General features: G+C 35.7%; 1 protein-coding gene across 15 annotated transcripts in view; it reads right to left on the bottom strand.

The window, feature by feature from the left end:
- L3MBTL4 (L3MBTL histone methyl-lysine binding protein 4) overlaps window positions 1-22077 on the bottom strand; it is a 492268-nt gene that overhangs the window by 372302 nt on the left and 97889 nt on the right. For 11 of the 15 annotated variants that reach the window (XM_072828786.1, XM_072828800.1, XM_072828792.1 and 8 more), the window contains 2 exons: window positions 6250-6330; window positions 5469-5571 (listed from right to left, as the gene is read on the bottom strand). In XM_072828786.1, the coding sequence (XP_072684887.1) occupies window positions 5469-5540 (72 nt within the window). In that variant the 5' untranslated portion in view covers window positions 5541-5571; window positions 6250-6330. Of the gene's footprint in view, window positions 1-5468; window positions 5572-6249; window positions 6331-22077 lie in introns of those variants that run through there. The other 4 variants (XM_072828794.1, XM_072828797.1, XM_072828795.1 and 1 more) reach the window with 2 other exon arrangements.

Here is a 22077-nt window from a genome sequence, read left to right as displayed (position 1 = left end):
TCCTATTTCTATTTCTCAAAGTTTGGACTTCACTAATCAGATACAGATTTCACAGATTTTAAGAGCTTCAGAGGAAAAGGAAGAATGGGAACCAATATTTATCAGTATCAGGTATTTCACATACATAAATTACTTTATTCTTATATAGTTAAATAAAATTTCCTTTTTTTATTTGTCAATCTTGCATTTTTATGTAGGAGATCTGAAATTTTACAGCCTACATGTGATTTGGGGTTTCATGCCCATAACACCCACATGCACACCAAACACCTATGAAATTGCATTGGAAAAAAAAAAAAGCTCAATTATAAAGTACCTGCACTTTGCCAGTCAATTCTAACAGTAGTGAGTGGAAAATAACAAATGACAATAAAAAGGAAACTTGTCTTTGTATTGGCTGCATGAAAAACTTCCCATGTTAAAGAATCTAACAGAGACAGGTAAACTCCTCTCTTCAACCTGCAGCAGCCCATGAACTGACATGGTAAATGAAGCTCGTCCACATAACAATTCTCCATAACCAAAGGCATAAGATGTGTAATAAAACCTAAGTATAGGAAGTCCTCTTACAGATGGTGTGAGAGAGACTATATACTGGGGTGACCCCTCTGGAAGATGATACAAAAACCTTACCAAGATTTTAAATGTATGTAAGTCTTTAGTATGAAAAGTCTCTTGATAAGATTTTATCTGTGAATCAACGACAAAAGCATACCAAAATATATGAATAAGAACGTTTGTTCTCATTCATTTGGGGAATATAAATAATAGTGAAAGGGAATATAAGGGAAGGGAGAAGAAATGTGTGGGAAATATCAGAAAGGGAGACAGAACGTAAAGACTGCTAACTCTGGGAAACGAACTAGGGGTGGTAGAAGGCGAGGAGGGCGGGGGGTGGGAGTGAATGGGTGACGGCACTGGGGGTTATTCTGTATGTTAGTAAATTGAACACCAATAAAAAATAAATTAAAATAAATAAATAAATAAATACAGAAAAAAAAAGAACGTTTGGTTTTAACACAGCAGATAACAACAAAAACTAAAAATTATCTAAATGTTTAGAGAAAGGTACTGTGTAAAGGAATTATGGTACCTTCACAGAGTAGAATACTAAGCACCACTGAACACAGTGACAATATCTGCATGCATCTCCAAGACAGGCTTAGGTGCCAAAAAAAAAAAAAAAAAAAAAGCAAGATACCATATTGGAAAGAGTATGAGCCCATTTGGGATACATGTATGCATGTAGTATGTATTATGTATGTATGTGTGCAGAAAGGGTTTGCGTTTTTTAGCTTCCTTTTTTTTTTTTTTTTTTTTTGCTTCTGATTCCAATCTAGATAGATACGCAAGAAAAAATAAACAGTGGTCACATCTTTAAAAAAAACTGGGGTGGGGCACCTGGGTGGCTTAGTCAGTTAAGCATTCAATTCTTGATTTCAGCTCAAATCATGACTCAAGGTCCTGAAACTGAGTCCCATGTCAGGCTCTGCACTGGGTATGGACCCACTTAAGATCCTCTCTCCCCTTCTCCTTCTGCCCCTCCCCTGCTCTCTCTTTCTCTCCTTCTTAAAAAAAAAAAAGATTTGGGGGTTTAGCATGTGTTTGAGTGGGTACAGTAGAGAATTTACTTCTTATTTTTGTACTATTTGTAGTATTTTTTAAAACTATGTGCCTGTATATTGAAAAATATCACGAAATGCTTTTGAAGTTCTATGAAGAAATACATAGAAAATTTCAATATAAGAAGACATTCACTGACAGATATTATTATCAGCATCTGGAAATTACCAGATATTGAAGATACGAAATTACTACCTCAAAAGCAGAGGTTTAGAAAGTATCCAACAGTTCATCAGTTATATGTTTAATGTACTTAATCTAGCAATGCTATTTTGCTTAGTTGACTGGAAATGTCACTTGTAATATCATTTGGGTAACACAGAAAATAAATATTGTTAGTGATATTTCAAGCAAATTTCAAACATGATTTTAGTAATCAAACTCAAGCATGACTGAACCCCTTTCTCTCCACAGTGAATGTAGACACAGATATAAATCAGCTTACTGTATTAAACTATTAAATATATCTAATTAAAGTGAACACTGTAACTGATAATGAGCCCCTAAGGCACATCTTTCCTATTATCCTATATGAATATTCTTTAAAACAATTACGTGTCCCAAACACCTCAAAACTCATGTCGCTAATACAGCCCTTTGAAATGTCATTATCTTACTATGATCAAAGAAGTCCACTTGGCCTGGAGATGCCATTAAACACTAGGAACATCATTCAACAGATGTTTGTGGAAACCCAGCCATGCAAGATGCCATACTTAAACAGCACCTATATAAGTGCTGAGCACTTCTGGGATCCAAAAATGGGAAAATCCTAATATGGAAAGGAGATAATTATAAAAATCACTGAAATCAAGTTGGAAACCAAAGTAGGCTTCAAGATAAAACTTGATTTGTGCCAATATAGAAAAGACCAAAGACTGAATATTCATGTTGTAGGGCAAGATAATGGAAGTGCTGAAAAGGGACAGTAATAACTTCAGCAGCTTGACAGGAATGATACTGAGAAAAGGTTGCAAATATGTTTGGACAGGAGAGGTGGTCTCAAATATTAAACTAAAAATGTCAGAAATATGCAGCAGCCAATACTGATTAAGTATAGGACAATTAGTAGATAAGATGTGTCTCGCTGTTTCCTCGGACAATGGTTCTCAAACATGACCGTGTACCATAATCACCTCAAGGCATGATAAAATACAGACTGCTGAGCCTCACCCCAGTATATCTGATCCAGTAGGTCTGGAGTAAAGAAAGCCCAAGAAATTCTAGCAAACCCCCAGGTGATGCTGATGCTGCTGTTCTAGAGACCATGGCTAAAGAACACCTATCTCAAAACAATTGTGAACACATCAAATACCTTGTCTCCTCAGAGGGCATGACACAACAAACCAAAAATGCTGAGAAAAATAGCATCCTCACATTAAGTTGAGACAGATGCAGGTCTTCTTAAGTCTGGTGTAAGGAACTCCTTAGAGGAACAATTAGAGCAATCAAGTCTCATAGAACTGAGATGAAGCCAATCTGGCTCAGGGGGAACTGGACCTTGGGCCCACATTAACCACCTCACCTCCCAAGGAGGCTGATCCTAAGGATACAGTTCTGTAATTGGACAGAGACCTACACTTAACATCTTAAAACTAACTGTGTAGATCATCATTTCACATGTCTTATTTAATGCTAGGAGTAAATCAAACCATACCAAATCTGACATCAAATCAAGGACTGTATGACATTGTGTCACTTCACCAACTGCAATATGTAAATATATAACCACAACCCACACAAAGACCCCAAAACCCATACCCTAATACATGTTGATGGCCTATGAGAAGGTCACTAATGAGAATGCTCTAATGGCCCACTATCACCAAAACAGTCACTGTGAAGGTCTCCTGGTCACTTCTGCGACCTTAAAATTTGTAGGAATACAAAAAATTGCCACAGGAAAGAGCACATGTAAACTAGAAGCAAGATGCATATTATACACTCTAGGTGTCAAGGTGTCACTGAGTATTTCTTAGATGTGATTAACAGTCAAATAGTAGACTGAGTAAAGCACGTTACCCTCCAGAGTGGGGCAGGCTCATCCAGCCAGCTGAAGGCCTTCAGAGGAAAAATATGACCTCTCTGAGGAAGAGCAAATTTTGCCTCCAGAATGCCTCTGAACTCGAGGCTGCAACATCAACTCTCTTCTGAGTCTCCAGCCTGCCAACCTGCCCTACAGATTTCAGACCTGTCAGCCCCCAGAATTGTTTGAATCAATTCCTTAAAATAAACTTATCCATATACATAAACATTTAATTCATCATCATCAAGTAGGGACCAAGACTGTGAACAGGGATTATGATAGTACTGTCAACTACTCCCATTGGTTCTGTTTCTCTGGAGAACCCTGATAGACACAATGTCCTCCAGTTTACAGTCTCTGTCCCTCACTTGATAATGATCAATTATCTCTATCATTACAGTAGAAAAGTCTTTCGGGGGCACCTGGGTGGTTCAGTCAGTTAAGTGGCCAACTCCTGATTTCAGCTCAAGTCATGATCTCAGGGGCCTGAGATTGAGCCCCCTGTCAGGCTCCACAATGAGCAGAGTCTGCCTGAGGATTCTCTCTCTCCATGCCCCTTCATCTTACCCCTGCTCACATGTGCATGTGCACCTTCTCTCTCAAATAAGTAAATCTTTAAAAAGAAAGGAAGGTAGGAGGTAGGTTAGTCTCTAAAACTACCACTAAGATGTACCAGGACTAATACTTGATGGATTTACTTTCTGGCATTTTCCTATATACATATACATAGCTTTATCTCTAGTTCAAAAAGTAACACATGTTAATGGTAAAATATTTGAATAGAAAAGACAATATAAAAAAAGCACCTGGGGACACCTGAGTGGCTCAGTGGTTGCACATCTGCCCTCAGCTCAGGGCCTGATCCCAGAGTCCTGGGATCAAGTCCCGCACCGGGCTCTCTGCAGGGAGCCTGCTTCTCCTCTATGTCTTCTCCTCTATGTCTCCACCTCTCTCTGTGTCTCTCATGAATAAATAAATAAAATCTTCTAAAAATATGTTGTCTAAATAAAAAAAGCACCTATAAACAATCATTTAGTAATAACTACTCTTAACCTTTTAGTCTGTCTCCACATCAGATTAAGTCTCTAAACAACTGTTAGATAACTGATTTTGGGAGGGCAGGTTAAATTTTTTTTCTCTTTTAGGGTTTTTTTCTCAGATTATTCACTAAATAATTACCTTCAGTTCGAGAAATACCTCTTTTTAATAGGACATAAATTGTGTGTGGTATATTTGGGGGGAATTAAAAGAAAAGGAGATTATTTAAGAAATTTTATTTGATAAAACCTTAAGTACTAAGTTATTTATCATGAAAGATAAATCTCTTGAGTATTTTTCACAAAAGTTATTATCTTATCATAGCTATGCACTGTGTTTGTAAATACAAGCATAAAATCTTGGAAAACACTGGCCAGTCACAGAATATCGTAAGATATAATTGTCATGTAAACATAATTGTCATTGTAAACAATAAATTGATTTACATGTATGCAATATGCTATACTTAAAATACATCCACATGTAAACGTGTTCAAAGATACACATTAAAATTTTTAAATTAAAAAGAAAAAGTCTCCTTTCACTTTATTTTTTAAAGTTTTTCTCCTTTTATTTTAAAATGGAGATTACCCTTTAAAAATGTTATCAGGTTTTAATAACATTTATATTCTATACCTTTGTATACAAAACTCAACCAGAGTTTCAGCTCCTAGTCACTGAGGAAACACCTCTGTTGTGGTTACAAAACCTATATAATTACATTATGAATTCCCACAGTGAGCACAAACTAGAAGGAAGAACCCAGGAATTGACACCTTACCAAGCATCCATCCTGATTCAAATGCTCTTTGGAATCCATATTAAGCTTCCTCTTTCTGTTAGGCTGTTTCATTGCCACTTTAGCACTCCTTAGCAGTGTTTTTCTGTAAAATAGTGCCACATTATGCTGAGTGAAGTAAGTCAATCGGAGAAGGACAGTGTATGTTCTCATTCATTTGGGGAATATAAATAATAGTGAAAGGGAATATAAGGGAAGGGAGAAGAAATGTGTGGGAAATATCAGAAAGGGAGACAGAACATAAAGACTCCTAACTCTGGGAAACGAACTAGGAGTGATGGAAGGGGAGGAGGGTGGGGGGTGGGGGTGAGTGGGTGATGGGCACTGAGGGGGACACTTGAAGGGATGAGCACTGGGTGTTATTCTGTATGTTGGTAAATTGAACACCAATAAAAAAGTAATTTATTTAAAAAAATAGTGCCACATAAAAAAGTTCAGGAGTTTTGCACCACTAGAATAACAAAAACAAACCCTAAAAATGTTTTCATTAAACTTCTTCTAACTGGTTGCTATAAATACCCTGAAAAATGAACTCAGGTAAAAATTTCACTGTTGCTTTTATAGTTCCCCACTATAATAATACATTAATGGGGAAAGAGAGGAGTTTTCCGCCTCATCTAGAATTTATTATCACAAAGAAAAGAGATACTATTTTTTTGGTCTATCACAATACTTTTGGCATTTTGTGTCTGGGGAGTTGGGTTTTTTTTTGCTTAGCTTAACTAATTCAGATTCACTGCAATCTACCTATTCAGATACTCACATGGTCTGACTGTCCACAAGTGTCAAGGCAAAGGTATGCTTGGTGAAAGGACTTTTATCATACACAGCATAGCACAGCAATCTGAAAGAGAGAAAATAAAAAATTTTACCAATCCAATTTATCATGGACCATTCTTCAGTATGCTAATACATAGTAATGGACTAGTAACAAAATTAAATCAATAATCAAAAACTCCCAACCAGATGGACCAGTTGGATTCACATATAAGTTCTACTAAACATGTAAAGAAGAGTTAAACTATCCCAAAATAATAGAAGAGGAAGAAACTCTTTCACATTCATGCTGTGAGGCCAGTATTACCCTCATACCAAAAGCAGACAAAGATAACACAAAAAAAGAAAATTACAGGCCATTATCCCTGATAAAATAGATGCAAAAAATCTTCAAAAAATATTAGCAAACTGAATTCAACATATAAAAAGGATCACAAATCATGATTAAGTGGGTTTTATTCGAGGGATAAAAGAATGGTTCAACATCTGCAGATCAATCACCATGACACACCACATTAACAATATGAAGAATAAAAACACAGGTTTGAACTACATAGGTTCACTTATATAAATACAGTACAGTACTGTAAATGTATTTTCTCCTCTTTATGATTTTCTTAATAACATTTCCTTTTCTCTAGCTTACTTTACTATAAAATATGTAAAAATACAGTATATAACACAAATAACATATGCAACATAGGTTAATTGGCTGTTTATATTATCAGTAAGTCTTCTGTTCAATAACATACTCTTAGTAGTTAAGTTTTTTGGTGGGTTGAAGGCTATATGCAAATTTTCAACTACACTGGGATTGGTGCCCCTAATCCCCACATTCTTTAAGGAACAACTTTATAAAAATCCTAAAGATTCCACTAGAAAACTGTCAGAATTAATAAATGAATTCAGTAAAGTCACAGGATACAAACTTCACACCTAGAAATATGCTGTATTTCTATGCACTATGAAAAAAAAGTAGCAGAAAAAAATTATAAAAATAATCTCATTTAAAACTGCATCAAAATAATAAAATACCTAGGAAAATATCTAATCCAAGGAGTTGAAAGACCTGTACTCTAAAAAATATAAGACAACTGATGAAAACACTGAAGATGAAACAAATAAATATAAAGATATTCTATGCTCATGGATTAGAAACATTAATACTGTTAATATGTCCATACTATCAAAAGTAATCTATATATTCAATGCAATTCCCATCAAAATGCCAAATTTTTCACTGAAATTAGGACAAATAATCCTAAAATTTATTTAAAACCACAAAAGACTCTGAATAACTAAAGCAATCTTGAAAAAGAAGAACAAAGCTGGAAATATCACAATCTCAGTTTTGAAGCTATATTACAAAGCTATGTAAACAATACAATACTGACACAAAAACAGATGCACAGAGCAACAGAAGAGAATAGAGAGCCCAGAAATAAGTCCAAACTTACCTAGTGAATTAATATATGACAAAGAAGGCAAAAATATAGTACAATGGCGAAAAGATAGTCTCTTCAATATATTGTATTGAGAAAAGTGGAGCAGCTACATTCAAAAGAATAAAGAATGAAAATGGACCACTTTCATGTGCTATACACACACACCACACACACACACACACACACACACACACACACACACACAAATCAACTCAAAATAAATCAAAGACCTAAATGTAAAACATAAAACAATAGAACTCCTAAAAGGAAATGGAGGCAGTAATCTCTTGGACATCAACCTTAGTATTGTTTTTGTGAATCTGTCTCCTCATGCAAGAGAAACAAAAGCAAAAATAAACAAATAGGACTACACAAAGCTAAAAAGATTTTGCACAGCAAAGGAAACCATCAACAAAACAAAAAGGTAACCCACTGAATGGGAGAAGATATTTTTCAAATGATTTATCTGATATCTGATGACAGGTTAATATCTAAAATATAAAAAGAATCTGGGTCACAAGAGGGACTCAGTCAGTTGAGCATCCAACTGTTTCAATTCAGGTCATGACCTTCGGGGGTCATGAGATTAAATCTCACATCAGGCCCGTGCTCAGCAGGGAGTCTGCTGGAGATTCTCTCTCTTTCCTTTTCCCTCTGACCCTAACCCCCTCTATAATAAATAAATCTTCAAAAAAATAATTCATGCAAACTCAACAACATGAAAACAAAGAATCCAATTAAAAATGGGGAGAAGTCTTGAACAGACATTTTCCCAAAGGAGATATACAGATGGCTAACAGACACAGGAAAAGATTCTCAACATTACTAGTCATCAGAGAAATGCAAAATAAAGCCACGATGAGATTATCACCTCACATCTGTCAAAGTAATATCAAAAAGTCAATAAAAGGAGCGGCTGGGTGGTTCAGTCAGTGAAACATCAAGTCTAGATCTCAGCTCAGGTCTTGATCTTGAGGTCATGAGTTCAAGCCCCAGTTGGGCTCCACGCTGGGTGTAGAGCCTATTTTTTTAAAAAGTCAATAAATAACAAGTGTTGTCAAGGATACAGAGAAAAGAGAACCAACACTCTTGCACTGTTGGTGGGAATGCAAACTGGTGCAGCCACTATGAAAAACAGTCTGGCAACTCCTCAAAAAATTAAAAATAGAGATACCTTACAAATCAGTAACTCCACTTTTGGGCATATATACTACCCTCCAAAAAAACATTAATTCAAAAGGATACATGCACCCCTGTGTTTATTGCAGCATTAGTCACAAAAGCCAAAATATGGAAGCAACCTAAGTGTCCATCAACAGACGAATAAAGAAGATGTGATATATATGTATGTGTGTGTGTGTGTAAATATACACAATGTAATAATACTCAACCAAAAAACGAATGAATTCCTGGCATTCAAGACAACATGGATGAACCTAGAGGATATTATATAAACTAAATAAGTTGGATAGAAGACAAATAGTATAGGATTCACTTATATCTGGAATCTAAAAAACAAAACAAATGAAGAAACAAATAAATTCACAGATACAGAGAAAAAGCTGGTGGTTGCCAGAAGGGACGGAGGTAGGAGGAAAAGTAAAACAAGTGAAGGGGATTAAGAGGCTTAAACTTCCAGTTCTGAAACAAATATGTCCTAGGGATGAAACTGCAGCATAGGAAATAAGATCAATAATATTATAATAATGTATGGTGACAGATGGTAACTTCACTTACTGTGGTGATCATTTCATAATGCATATCATTGTCAAATCTCTGTTATATTCCTGAAACTAATATATGTCAAATATACTTCAATTAAAATTTAAAAAAATAAATGAATACATTAATAGTAGATATTCTTTGAAAAGTTATTTGGAATAAACTTTTGATAGGCAAGTTAACCATTTTAGAGAACTTGCCCCTAGCATTACATGAGTACCACTGGAGCTATAATTCACTTGGAATAATTTTAACTAAGACTGATATGTAACTTAAAAAAAAAAAAGTTTAGCAGACCTCAATCATCATAGTTCCCAGTGTTTTAGAATCATATACCCAAACTTCTTCCCTGATACATCCACCTACACAATGACCCTAGATATGACAAACTGAACACATTCACAACTGAGCTCATCATTGCCCCTCAGTGCCTCCCAGTTACACACTCTCTCCCTATTTGCATTAATGATAGGACCAGTCACTTGTCTGTCTCCATCTGCCCCTTGACAATTCTTCACACTAGACACTGCACAAGAGCACCAAGCCAATGGGCAAGTGGAAGCCAAAATCCATTCTGGGCTCTGCACACATGCCACTCTCCCTGCCTCCATTTAAGAGGTGCCAGTCAGAAAAATGCATCTTTTTCTGATTCAAAAAAAGACACCTTTTGGGCTAATGGTGCCCTGACTTTGCTGTATGTAGCCAGAGACCTGGGAGTTAGCATCATTTCATCCTTTACATCACTTAATACACTCTATCACCAGGTTTTGCTCATTTTTAATCTACTCAACATTTCTTTTTTTAAGATTTTATTTATTTATTTATTTATTTGTTTTGTTTTTTTTTTGAGAGAGAGAGAGAGAGAGAAGCAGGGGGGAGGACAGAGAGAGAGAGAGAGGAAGAGAGAAAATCTTCAGCAGGCTTCACAGTCAGCGCAGAGCCCAATGCAGGGCTCAATCTCACAACCCTGAGATCATGCATGACCTGAGCCAAAAATCAAGAGTCAAATGCTTAATTGAGCCACTCAGGTGTCCCTCAACATTTCTTGAATTCATTTTCTCCTCCTACTCCTATTAAATCTGACCACCTCCAATTTTAGGCTCCAGAACACTGACCTGCCCTACTATTCATCCCTCCTTTTTCAATCCCTCTATTTTTTATTCATCCTTTAGGACTCAACTCAAGGGAGACTTCATAGCCTTGAGACAAGCCTTCCTTGCTTACCTCCTGCTCCCAATGGACCAGGTATGTCTTATATAAAACACTGTACTTCTGCGTATCTTTGCCACATTATTCAACACCTTATACTACATCTTTTTTATTTACAGATATGTCTCCCTTCATGTGGCTGATAACAAAGATCATGAATTATTGATCCTTATTTTCCCATTGTCTAGAGAGCCTCTGGCTCAGCATATCTGTGGCCCTGAACTGCCCAAGTACAGCTCTGAATTACAGAGAAGCATCCACCACCTTAAGTTGGTGCCAGAGTCCTTAGTCCACACATTACTCCTTTTACAGTACTGTTTGAGTAGAGTGAGTGGAATTCTCTAACTTGGCAACTACTTTCTCTTTCTCTTACATATATTAAAAAAAATAGACAAACAAAACACATTTCCTCATATACACTTCCTTCCATTCGATATTTATGTCCTTAAGATAAGCACTTACCTAGTAAATTCAATAACATTGCATTTATTTTGTAGGATGTAAATACAATTTATCATGCCTAGCTCCCAGTCATACTCTGAACAGCTATGCAAATGAACAGCTTAGACTTGATGCCTTTAGCAAAGTATTATTGCACAAGACATAAGCACTGCCAAGGCTAGTCTGCATTTTACAACTAATAACACCCCATGGCTTGTCAAACCAATATCAGTTGGCTACTAAGGCTTTTGTTTTGCCATCAAAGTGATCTGTCTTGCTAATCCCTAGTAATTATCTCAATAACTCTGGTTTGTTTAAAAAAGCAAGAAAGCCTAAATTTGTATTATTATGTATTGGAGAAAAAAGATGAAAATGTTTCCACCGAGAAGTTCCAAAATAACTGGATTCCCGTTAGGTAATAAAACAAAAATATAAATGACACCTAAGCCCATATTAGATTCTATTGCCAGACATAAAAGGAATCAAATACAATACTCCATCAAATGCAAAATAAAGGAGATGGATGATATATAGTTAGATAGACAAGATGATATGTAAATAGACAGGATTACACACAGAAAGACAGACAGGGAGGTTTTATATACCCCTTTCAATGTCAATCTACAAGATATAGTCTGACCAACAAAATAGAACACTTCTTTTGATATAAATTTAATCTGATATCCTTGGCACAGTATCAAAATATATGGATTACTCTGATTGTCCTAATACATGGCCTGGTCCCAAAAAGCCCCAAATGTCACATCAGTCACATATGCCTCCTTTCTAAGTTTGGAAGAAATTTAAAAAAAAAATAGAGCCAAGGAAGAATAACCTCAGATTCTAAAACACATTAGAGAAAAATCATCAAGGAAAAATGAAGGAGAATAGTGAGTAGGTGGTACTACTACCCAGTGTACTTTGGCTTTGTAGTTATACTCAAGTACTAACTATAACAGAAAACATTATTTAAGTGATTTTATTTTTTTCAGATTTTATTTACTTATTAGAGAGAGAGAGAGAGTACAAGCAGAGGGAGCAGTAGGCAGAGGGAGTGGGGAAAGCAGACTCCCCGCTGAGCAGGGAACCCAAAGCAGGACTTGATTCCAGGACCCAGGGATTATGACCTGAACTAAAGGCAGATAATTAACCAACTGAGCCATGCAGACGCCTCTATTTTAAGTGATTTTAATTAAAGACTCCTAAAAGCATTTTATATTAAAACAAGACAGATAATACAGGTAAATGATTTGTATTTCTATAGAAAATTTGGAAATAGTGCACTGCTTTTTCAAACGAATCCTCTGAATCAGTTTGATTTCCCTTCATGGTTAGTGGAATTTTCACAATTGCATACTGCTTATATACTTGTGAACTTCTGATTAAGCAGACAGATTAATTATTTAAAAAACATATAAACAACTTCAATACTTCAGATTTTAAAAGTCTATAAATAACAAAAATAATGCACTGCCTGCCTATGTCCACTTGCTGTTTGGCAATTCTTTCAAAAAATATTTACTGATCACCTGTTATCATCAAGACTGTCATGGGTACTTTGCAGAATATAAGTATGATTCATAAGATACTCCAGAAAGGAAGAAAATGCAAGTAGCCATTAATGCTCTGGATAACCCAGGATAGTTCTGCCTCATGCCACCCATCCCAGCAGTTATAACCAGCACCACCTTCCACTCCTCCAAATGTTCCAGTTTAGACAGTAAATCCTATGGTCACTGTATGGACAAGAAACATACATAAATTAACAAGAAATATAATGCATGCCATTAAAGAAGTGTAAGTAAGTAATTAACATGATGTTCACAGGAGAGAAAGTATGTCTAACATTGATAAGAAAACGCACTGTGGAGGAACATTTCAGCTGCTTCTAGGATGCTGCATAGATTTTAAAGTGAATTTAGCACCACAATATCGAATACAAATACCTGATTATTGCATTGACTTGCCACTTCAAAGATGTTACCAGGCTAAAATGTATCCATTGATACTTAATGTCAATAATAATGCACAACAGTTGGTCTGTAAATAAATAAATAATTACAACTGAGTGTATTTTGACAATTTCTGCATGAATTCCTGCTCTCTTTTAATTGCATTAGTAGCTAACATTACCTGGCAAAGCCATAATCCCTCTAACATATACACTTTCAATTAATATTTATTACAATCCAAGGACATATGTACCATTATCACTCTTTTTGCACAGATGAGGAAACATTCCTTTGTTCTAAACAAAAAACAAATCCATTTAAATATACACCAAATAATCCTCTCTGTACACATGCAGCAAATCAGAAACAAAGATGGCAAGCCTTCAGTCTGTTAAGCTCCAGACAAAGAGAAAGGCAGAGGAAGTTAGGAGTCAGGGGTTAACACAAGATGAGTGCTGGAGCCAGGTTTACCCCATGAAGCCAAGAGGTGGCAAGAGGCTCCACCAAAGGTGAATAGAAGTCAAATGGAACTTCCACCACAAATGACTGGATACATTAGAACTATGAGTCTAAGAAGAACAAATACTAACTCCTGACAAGGAAGTCGGCTTCAGGGAGCCAGGCATAGGCAACCACAAACACTAAAAAAACAGGAGAAAGAAGGCATGTATAGAATGAGGAAACAAAATTGTCCCCCTCAAAGTACATCTGAATATCAAAATTCAAAAATACATAAAGAAATCATGTGCTGGGATCCCTGGGTGGCTCAGCAGTTTAGCGCCTGCCTTTGGCCCAGAGTGCGATCCTGGAGCACGGGATCGAATCCTGAGTCGGGCTCCCAGCATAGAGCCCGCTTCTCACTCTGCCTGTGTCTCTGACTCTCTCTCTCTCTCTCTCTCTCTCTCTCTCTCTCTCTGTCTATCATGACTAAATAAATAAAATCTTAAAAAAAAAAAAGAAATCATGTGCTAAGAAAGACAAGAAAATCAGCAACTGGGGAGAGGAATTCATCCTGGTAACATTTAAATTATAGAAAATATTGACAAGTATTTTTAAATAATTAAGTTTAGGATGCTCAAAAAGATAAATGAAGAAAAGACAGCCCTAAAAAAATGATCAAAAAATTGTGAACAGTAATACAAGTATGTAAAGCAAAATGAGTTAGATATGAAAAAAGCTTAAAACCGTTGCAATTTTAAGCACAGTCAACAAGATAACCAAGCCTGACATACTTTTTTAGCTAGACCAAGAAAAAAAGAGTATTCAAATTACTAAAACCAGAAGGAGAGAAGTTACATCAATACTAATCTTACAAAAATCAAAAGGATTATAAGGGCATACAGTTGACCCTTGGACAACACAGGGCCTAGGAGCACCGACCCCCCATGCAATCAAAAATCCACGTACAACTTTGGACTCCTCAAAAACTTAACTACTAATAGCCCACTGTTGACCAAAGCCTTACTAAAAATGTAGACGGTCGATTAACACATATTTTGTATGTTATGGTGTTATATACTGTGTTCTTACAATAAAGTAAGCTAGAGAAAAGAAAATGCTACTAAGAAAATCATTAGGAAGAGAAAATATATTTATAGTACTGTACTCTATCGAGAAAAATCTATAGATAAGTAGACATGTAGTTCAAACCTATGTTGTTCAAAGGTCAAATGTATTATGAAAACCGAAATCAGACAAATTAGATAACTTACATGAAATTTCTAAAAAGACATAAGTTACTGAAAATGATTCAAGAAGAAATAGAAAATCTGAATATATCTATAACAAGAGATGAATGTAGCAATTTTAAGACTTCCCCATAAGAAAAGCCTAGACCTAGATGATTTATACTCAATATTCAAAGAAATTAATACCTACCCTTTACAAACTCTCTCCAAAAAGGAGAATATGAAACAATACTTCCAACTCATCCTATGAGACAAAACACTACTGCCCTGATTGTAAAAAAAAATGACAAAGATAACACAAGAAAGTAAAACTATAGACCAATATTCTTATACAGATTCAAAAATCTTCAAAATACTAACAAACCGAATCCAACAACATATAAAAGAATTGCACAGCATGACCAGGAGTGGTAGGTTAAACATTATAAAATCAATTAATGTATAGTTAAACATTATAAAATCAATTAATGTATAATACTACAATAAGAGAATGAAGGGAAAAAAAAAAAAACAATCCTATCAGTAAACACAGAAAAAGCTTTTGACAAACCTTAGCTCCTTCAATGATTAAAAAAAAAAAAAATACACTTACCAAAAGAGGAATAGAAGGATTTCCTAAAGCTGAAAAAGAGTGTTTATTAAACACCTACACCTGACATCAATACCCAGTGGTAAAAGACTGAAAGCTTTCCTCCCAAGATCACAAACAAGACAAGGATGTCTACTCTTCACCATCTCTATTTAGCAATATTTTAGAGGTTCCAGTCAGGGCATCTAGACAAGAAAAAGAAATAAAAGGCACAGAGATGGGAAAGGAAGAATTAAAAATGTCTCTGTTTACAATGACATGATCTAGTATGTAAAAAAATCCTAAGCTTTAGAACTAATAGATAAGTTAAACAAGATGGATATATACAAATCAGTTACATTCTTATACAAATGCAATTAACACATCAAGAATAAATTAAAATGTTGCATTCATAATAGGATCAAAAAATAAGCTTAATAAAGAAGTGCAAGACTTAAAAACTGACAACTATAATAAAACACTGTAAAAAGAAATAACTGCAAAGATATTCCTTAATCATGGATTGAATATTTACTAAGTTTAATATAGCAATGTTCTCAAATTGATAGAGATTTAATAAAATCTCTAATAAAAAAATAAAATATCTAATCAAAATCCCAAGTGTTTTTTTTTTGTTTTGTTTTGGTTTTTTTTTGCAGAAATTGATAAACTGATCCTAAACTTCATATGGAAATGCAGAAACACCACAGAATAGCCAAAACAATCATGAAAAAGAAGGACAGGACTCACACTTACTGGTTTCAAAACTTAATACATACAAAAATAGGTTCAAAATGGATTAAAGACCCAACTGTGAGACTGGAATCCATTGAAATCCCAGAGGAGAAATCTCTGTGACCTCAGTCGCAGCAACTTCCCTCGCAGAGGCAAGGGAAACAAAAGCAAAAATGAACAATTAGGACTTCATCAGGATAAAAAGCTTTTGCACACAAGGGAAACAATCAACTAAACTAAAAGGCAACCTATGGAATGGGAGATAATATTTACAAATGACCTATCAGGTACAGGGCTAGTATAAAAATCTATAAAGAACTTATTAAACTCAACACCCAAAAAAACAAAAAGTCCAGTAAAGAAATGGGCAGAAACATGAACAGGAAATGCTCCAAAGAAAACATACAAATGGCTAACAGAAGTGTGAAAAAATGTTCAACATCACTTGGCATCAGGGAAATACAAATCAAAACCACTATGAGATACCACCTCACACTGGTCAGAATGGCTAAAATTAACAACTAGGAAACAGCAGATGTTGGTGAGTATGTGAAGAAAGGGGTACACTCTTAACTGTTGGTGGGAATGCAAACTGGTGCAGCCACTCTGGAAAACAATATGGAGGTTCCCCAAAAAGTTAAAAATAGAACTAACCTACAACCCAGCAACTGCACTACTAGGTATTTATGCAAAGGATACAAACAAGGCGATTAGAAGGAGCACATGCACCCCAATGTTTACAGCAGCAACGTCCACAATATCCAAAATATCCAAAGAGCCCAGTTATCATCAACAGATGAATGGATAAAAAAGAGGTGGTATATATATATATGCAATGGAATATTACTCAAGCATCAAAAAGAATGAAATCTTGTCACTTGGAATGACGTGGATGGAACTAGAGGGTATTATGCTAAAGTGAAATAGGTCAGTCAAAGAAAGACAAATATCAAATGATTTCACTCATGTAGAATTTAAGAAACAAAACAGATGAACATAGGGAAAGGGAAGAAAAAATAATAAATAAAATAAAATAAAATAAAATAAAATAAAATAAAATAAAATAATACAGAGAGGGAGGCAAACCATAAGAGACTCTTAGCTATAGGAAACAAACTGAGGGTTGCTGAAGGGGAGGTGGGTAGGGGGATGGGGTAATTAGGTGATGGGGATTAAGGATTACACTTGCTGAGATGAGCACTGAGTGTTGTATATAAGTGCTGAATTACTATATTGTATACCTGAAACTAATATTATAGTGTATATAAACTAACTATAATTTAAATAAAACTACGGGCACCCAGGTCATTCAGTCAGTTAAGTGTCTGCCTTCAGCTCAGGTCATGATCCCAGGGTCCTGGGATCAAGCCCCATGTCTGGCTCCCTGCCTCAGCAGGGAGTCTGCTTCTTCCTCTTCCTCCACTTGCACCACCCTCCTCTCCCCCCTGCTCATTCTCTCTGTCTCAAATGTATAAATATAATCATAAATAAATACATAAATAAATAAATAAATAAATAAATAAATAAATAAATAAATACTTTTAAAAAGCCACAGTAATCAAGACAGTATGGCACTGGCATAAAGACAGACATACAGACCAACTGAATAGATTGATGTTCTAGAAATAAACCATACATCTATGTCTAATTAATCTTCAACAAAGGTGCCAACATAATTTGCCAAGGAAAAAAATATTCTTTTCAACAAATGGTACTGGGACAACTGGATATTCACATGCAAAAGAGTGAGGTTGGAGCCTTCCCTCATACCATATACAAATATTAATTCAAAGTGGATCATAGACTTAAATGTAAGACCTAAAACTATAAAATCGTTGAAAGAAAATATAGGACTGAATATTCAAGCCCTTGGTTAGGTAATGGCTTCTTAGATGTGACACCAAAAGTATAAGCTACAAAAGAAAAAGTGGACTACGTCAAAAGTAAAACCTTTTGTGCTGCAAATGATACCATCAAGAAAGTGAAAAGGCAGCATACAGAATGAGTGGGAAGAAATATGTGCAAATACTATATCTACAAGATCTGTATTGAGAATATAAAAAGAACTTTAACAACTTAATAATAAAAAGAAAACCGCCAAAATAGGCAAAGGATTTAAACCAACATTTCTCTAAAAGAAGATGCACAAATAGCTAATAAGGACATGGAAAGAGGATAGTCAACATCATTAATCACTGGGGAAACAGAAATTAAAAAGAAAAAAAACACAAGCTTTCACTTCACATCCACTAAGATAGCTGTAATAAAAAGGGGGAAAAAGTCAGTAACAAGGATGTGGGGGAATTAAAGACCTCTCCTATTGCTGATAGAATGTAAAATGATACAGTCACTTTGGAAAAGTTTGGCAGTTCCTTGAAATGTTAAACAAAATGAACCAGCAACTCCACTCCCATGCATATACCCAAGAGAAATGAAAACACACATCCACACAAAAACTTGTCCATGAATGCTCACAGTAGCATGATTCATAACAGCCAAAAAGTGGATACAACCCAGAGTTGATCGTCAATTGATAAGGCAGTGTGATACTTGTTCTGAAATAGGTAAACATACTGAGAAAGATGAGAGAGCCCCTCAAAAGAAAGGTATATGTGAAAACTTGATTATCAAAGGAAGTATAATATCAGCTGTGGCTTTTCACATATGCCCTTTACTATGCTGAGGTACTTTCTTTCTATTCCTAGTTTGTTGAGTTTTAATCATGAGTGTTTTAATTCTATCAAATGCTTTTTCTGCATCTAATAAAATGATCATGTTATTTATCTTTTATTCTGTTAATATAGTAATCACATTACTTGATTTTGTATATTGAGGCCATTCTTTTATACCAAGCATAAATTCCATTTGGTCATAGTGCATGCTCCTTTTAATGTGCTGTTTGCTCCACATTGCTTGTAGTTTGTATTTTTTTTCCATCCACATTCACCCAGGATATTGGCCTACAGTTTTCCTTTTTTATGGTGTCTTTGTCTAGCTTTGGTATTAGGGTAATGCCAGCTTCATAAAATGAATTTGAAAGTATTCTTTTTTCAATTTTTTTGGAAAAGTTAAGAGAAGGAATGGCTTTAATTCATATTTAAATGTTTGCTGAGAGTTCACCAATGAAGTCATCTGGTCCTCAGCTTTTCTTTGTTGGAAGTTTTTTTTTTATTACTGATTCAAGCTCCATAGTAGTTACAGATCTGTTCAGGTTTTCTATTTATTCATGACCCAGTCTTGGTAGGTTGTATGTATCTGGGAATTCTCCCATTTCTTCTGGTTTATCCAGTGTGTTGGTAAAGAATTGTTGATGGTAGTCTCTTATGATCCTTTTTATTAATGTAGCATCAGTTGTAATGTTCCCTCTCATATTTGAGTCTTTTTCCTAACTAGTTTAGCTGAAGATTTTTCAATTTTATGTATTCAAAAAATCGATTCTTAGCTTCAATGATTTTTTCCATTGTTTTTCTACTTTCCATTGCATTTATTTCTGCCCTAAACTTTGCTATCTTTTTGTCCTGCTAAATGCAGGTTTAGTTTATTCTTTCTCGGTTCCTGAGATATAAAGTTAGCTTATTTATTTGAGATCTTTCTTTTTAATGTATTCTGTTACCACAATAAATTTACATCTTAATATTCTTTTTGCTGTATGCCATAATTCTGTTCTGTTGTATCTTCATTTTCATTTTTCTCCAAATATTTTCTAATCTCTCTTTTGATTTCTTCTTTGACCCACTGGTTGTTCAAGAGTGTTTATTTAATTTCACATATTTATGAATTCTCCAGTTCTCCTTCTGCTACTGATTTTTACCTTCACTCCACTGTGACCAGTAAAAAAAAAAAAAAAAAACTTAGTGTGATTTCAGTCTTTCTAAATTTATTAAGACTTATTTTGTGGCCTAACATTTGACCTATCCTGGAGAAAGTTCTGTGTGTGCTTGAGAAGAACCTGTATTCTGCTGCTTTTGAGTGGAATGCTCTGTATTTGCCTGTTCGGTCCGTTGCTCTGTAGCACTGTTCAAGTCCTCTGTGTGGATCTTCTTTAAAAAAAAAAAAAAGATTGTATTTATTTATTTGAGAGAGAGCAAGCCAGAGAGAGCACAAGCAGGGGAAGCAGCAGAGGTAGAGGGAGAAGCAGGCTCCCCGCTGAGCAGGGAGCCCGAAATGGGGCTCAATCCCAGGACCCCAGGATCATCATCACCTAAGCTACAGGCACAGGCTTTAACCGACTGAGCCACCAAGGTGCCCTCTCTGTGGATTTTCTATCCATTACTAAAAATGGGGTACAGAAGTCTCCTACCCCCACAATTACTGTTGTCTATTTCTCCCTTCAGTTCCATCAATGTTTGCTTTACATACTTAGGTGTTCTGATGTTAAGTACATATATGTTTACAATGGTTATATCTTCCTAGTGGATTGACCTTTGATCACTATATAATATTCTCTTGTGACAGTGTTTGACTTAAAGTCTATTTTGTCTGATATAAGTATAGCCACCTCTCTTAGCTACAGAAGCTAAGCGGATCTCTTCTGATTTCCACCTAACAAAATATATTTCTCTATCCCTTCACTTCTCTCAGTTTAAATTCTTGACCGTCCTGTAAGAGGAGACATCCTCACTCTTGCCATGGGTCCATCTGAACCAAATACACTCAACTTGGGCTTGCCTAGGACTCACTTTGGCCAATGGGAGATACACTGTGAGCTGAGGCTCAAAATGTGCTTGTGCAATTTATTTATGTTGGCTTTACTACACTAAAACTACCTGTGTTAGGAGAACATGCATCAGTTGGCCTTTGACCCTTCTGAGTAGACCCCAGAGAGCAGGTAGGAAACCCCTGAACCTCACTCAGCCTGCAGCCAAGCCCAGAATATGAATGGCCTACAGCCTTTCATAAATCACCAAGGCAAGCCCAGTGATAAATCAAAGATCAATTAACATCTTGTGATGCAGTAGTTTTGGTAGCAAGAGCAGATGGACAGCACGATCCATAGTGGGGGCTGGGGGCAAAACTATGAGTAAGCATTTCACACAGAAATTTAGGAAAAGTTGTTCAGCCTTGTTAGTAATCAGAGAAATTAAGAATCAAACCACAAGACACCAATTCATGATCATCAGAGTGTCAAAAATATAAAACTCTGACAGTACCAGATGTTAGCAAGGGTGAGGAGCAATGGGAATTCTCCTACTCTGCTGGCAGAAGATTAACCACTGGAAAACAACCAAAGTTTTGTTGAAGTTTAAGATGTTCCAGCAAATCCCATGACTCCAGGACTCTAGTAATTGTAGTACTCCATTAGGAGGCAAGTTTATATTAATGGGGGGGGGGGAAGACTGGAATTAATCCAAATATCTATCAACAGGAATCTGAAAAAACAACTTATGCTATAGTCATACAATATAACATTGCACAGTGAAAATGAATCAGCTGCAAATACATATGCAAGAACATAATTAGCAATAACACTGGATTCACAAAGAAAATCAGAAGACTGCATTCTACATTTTTAAAACACAAAAGCAAGCAAAAGCACTCAATATGTGCCTTAGAGATACATTCTTATGTGGTAAATTATTCGAAGAAGGAAATGATAAATATAAAATGCAGCAAAGTAGTTGAAGAGGAAAATTAACAAGACTGTAATGTTTTCATTCTTAATTAAGCTGGATATTGGCTTCACAGGTATATATATTTTTTCTATTGTGCTTCATACTGACCTATAATATATGTTGTTTTTATGGGACACTAGAAGGTGTAGTTGGCTAATTGCGTGACTCTTGGTTTCGGCGCAGGTCATGATCTCTGTGCTCAGAGCACAGTCTTCTCAAAAGATTCTCTCTCTCTCTGCCCCTCACCCACACCCACACTCCCCCCCCCCCAACACACACACACTCTCTCTCAAATAAATAAATGTTAAAATATGTTGTTTTTGGGGGTGCCTGGGTGGCTCAGTCAGTTAAGCATCTACCTTCAGCTCAGGTCATGAACTCAGGGTCCTGGAATAGAGCCCCGCTTTGGGTTCCATGTTCAGTAGGTAGGCTTCTTCTTCCT

The sequence above is a fragment of the Canis lupus genome, chromosome 6 (genome assembly GCF_048164855.1).
Source record: "Canis lupus baileyi chromosome 6, mCanLup2.hap1, whole genome shotgun sequence".
Classification (NCBI taxonomy): Eukaryota; Metazoa; Chordata; class Mammalia; order Carnivora; family Canidae; genus Canis; species Canis lupus.
The sequence above is the reverse complement of the archived record's forward strand: the minus strand, read 5'-3'. Positions and strand labels throughout refer to the sequence as shown.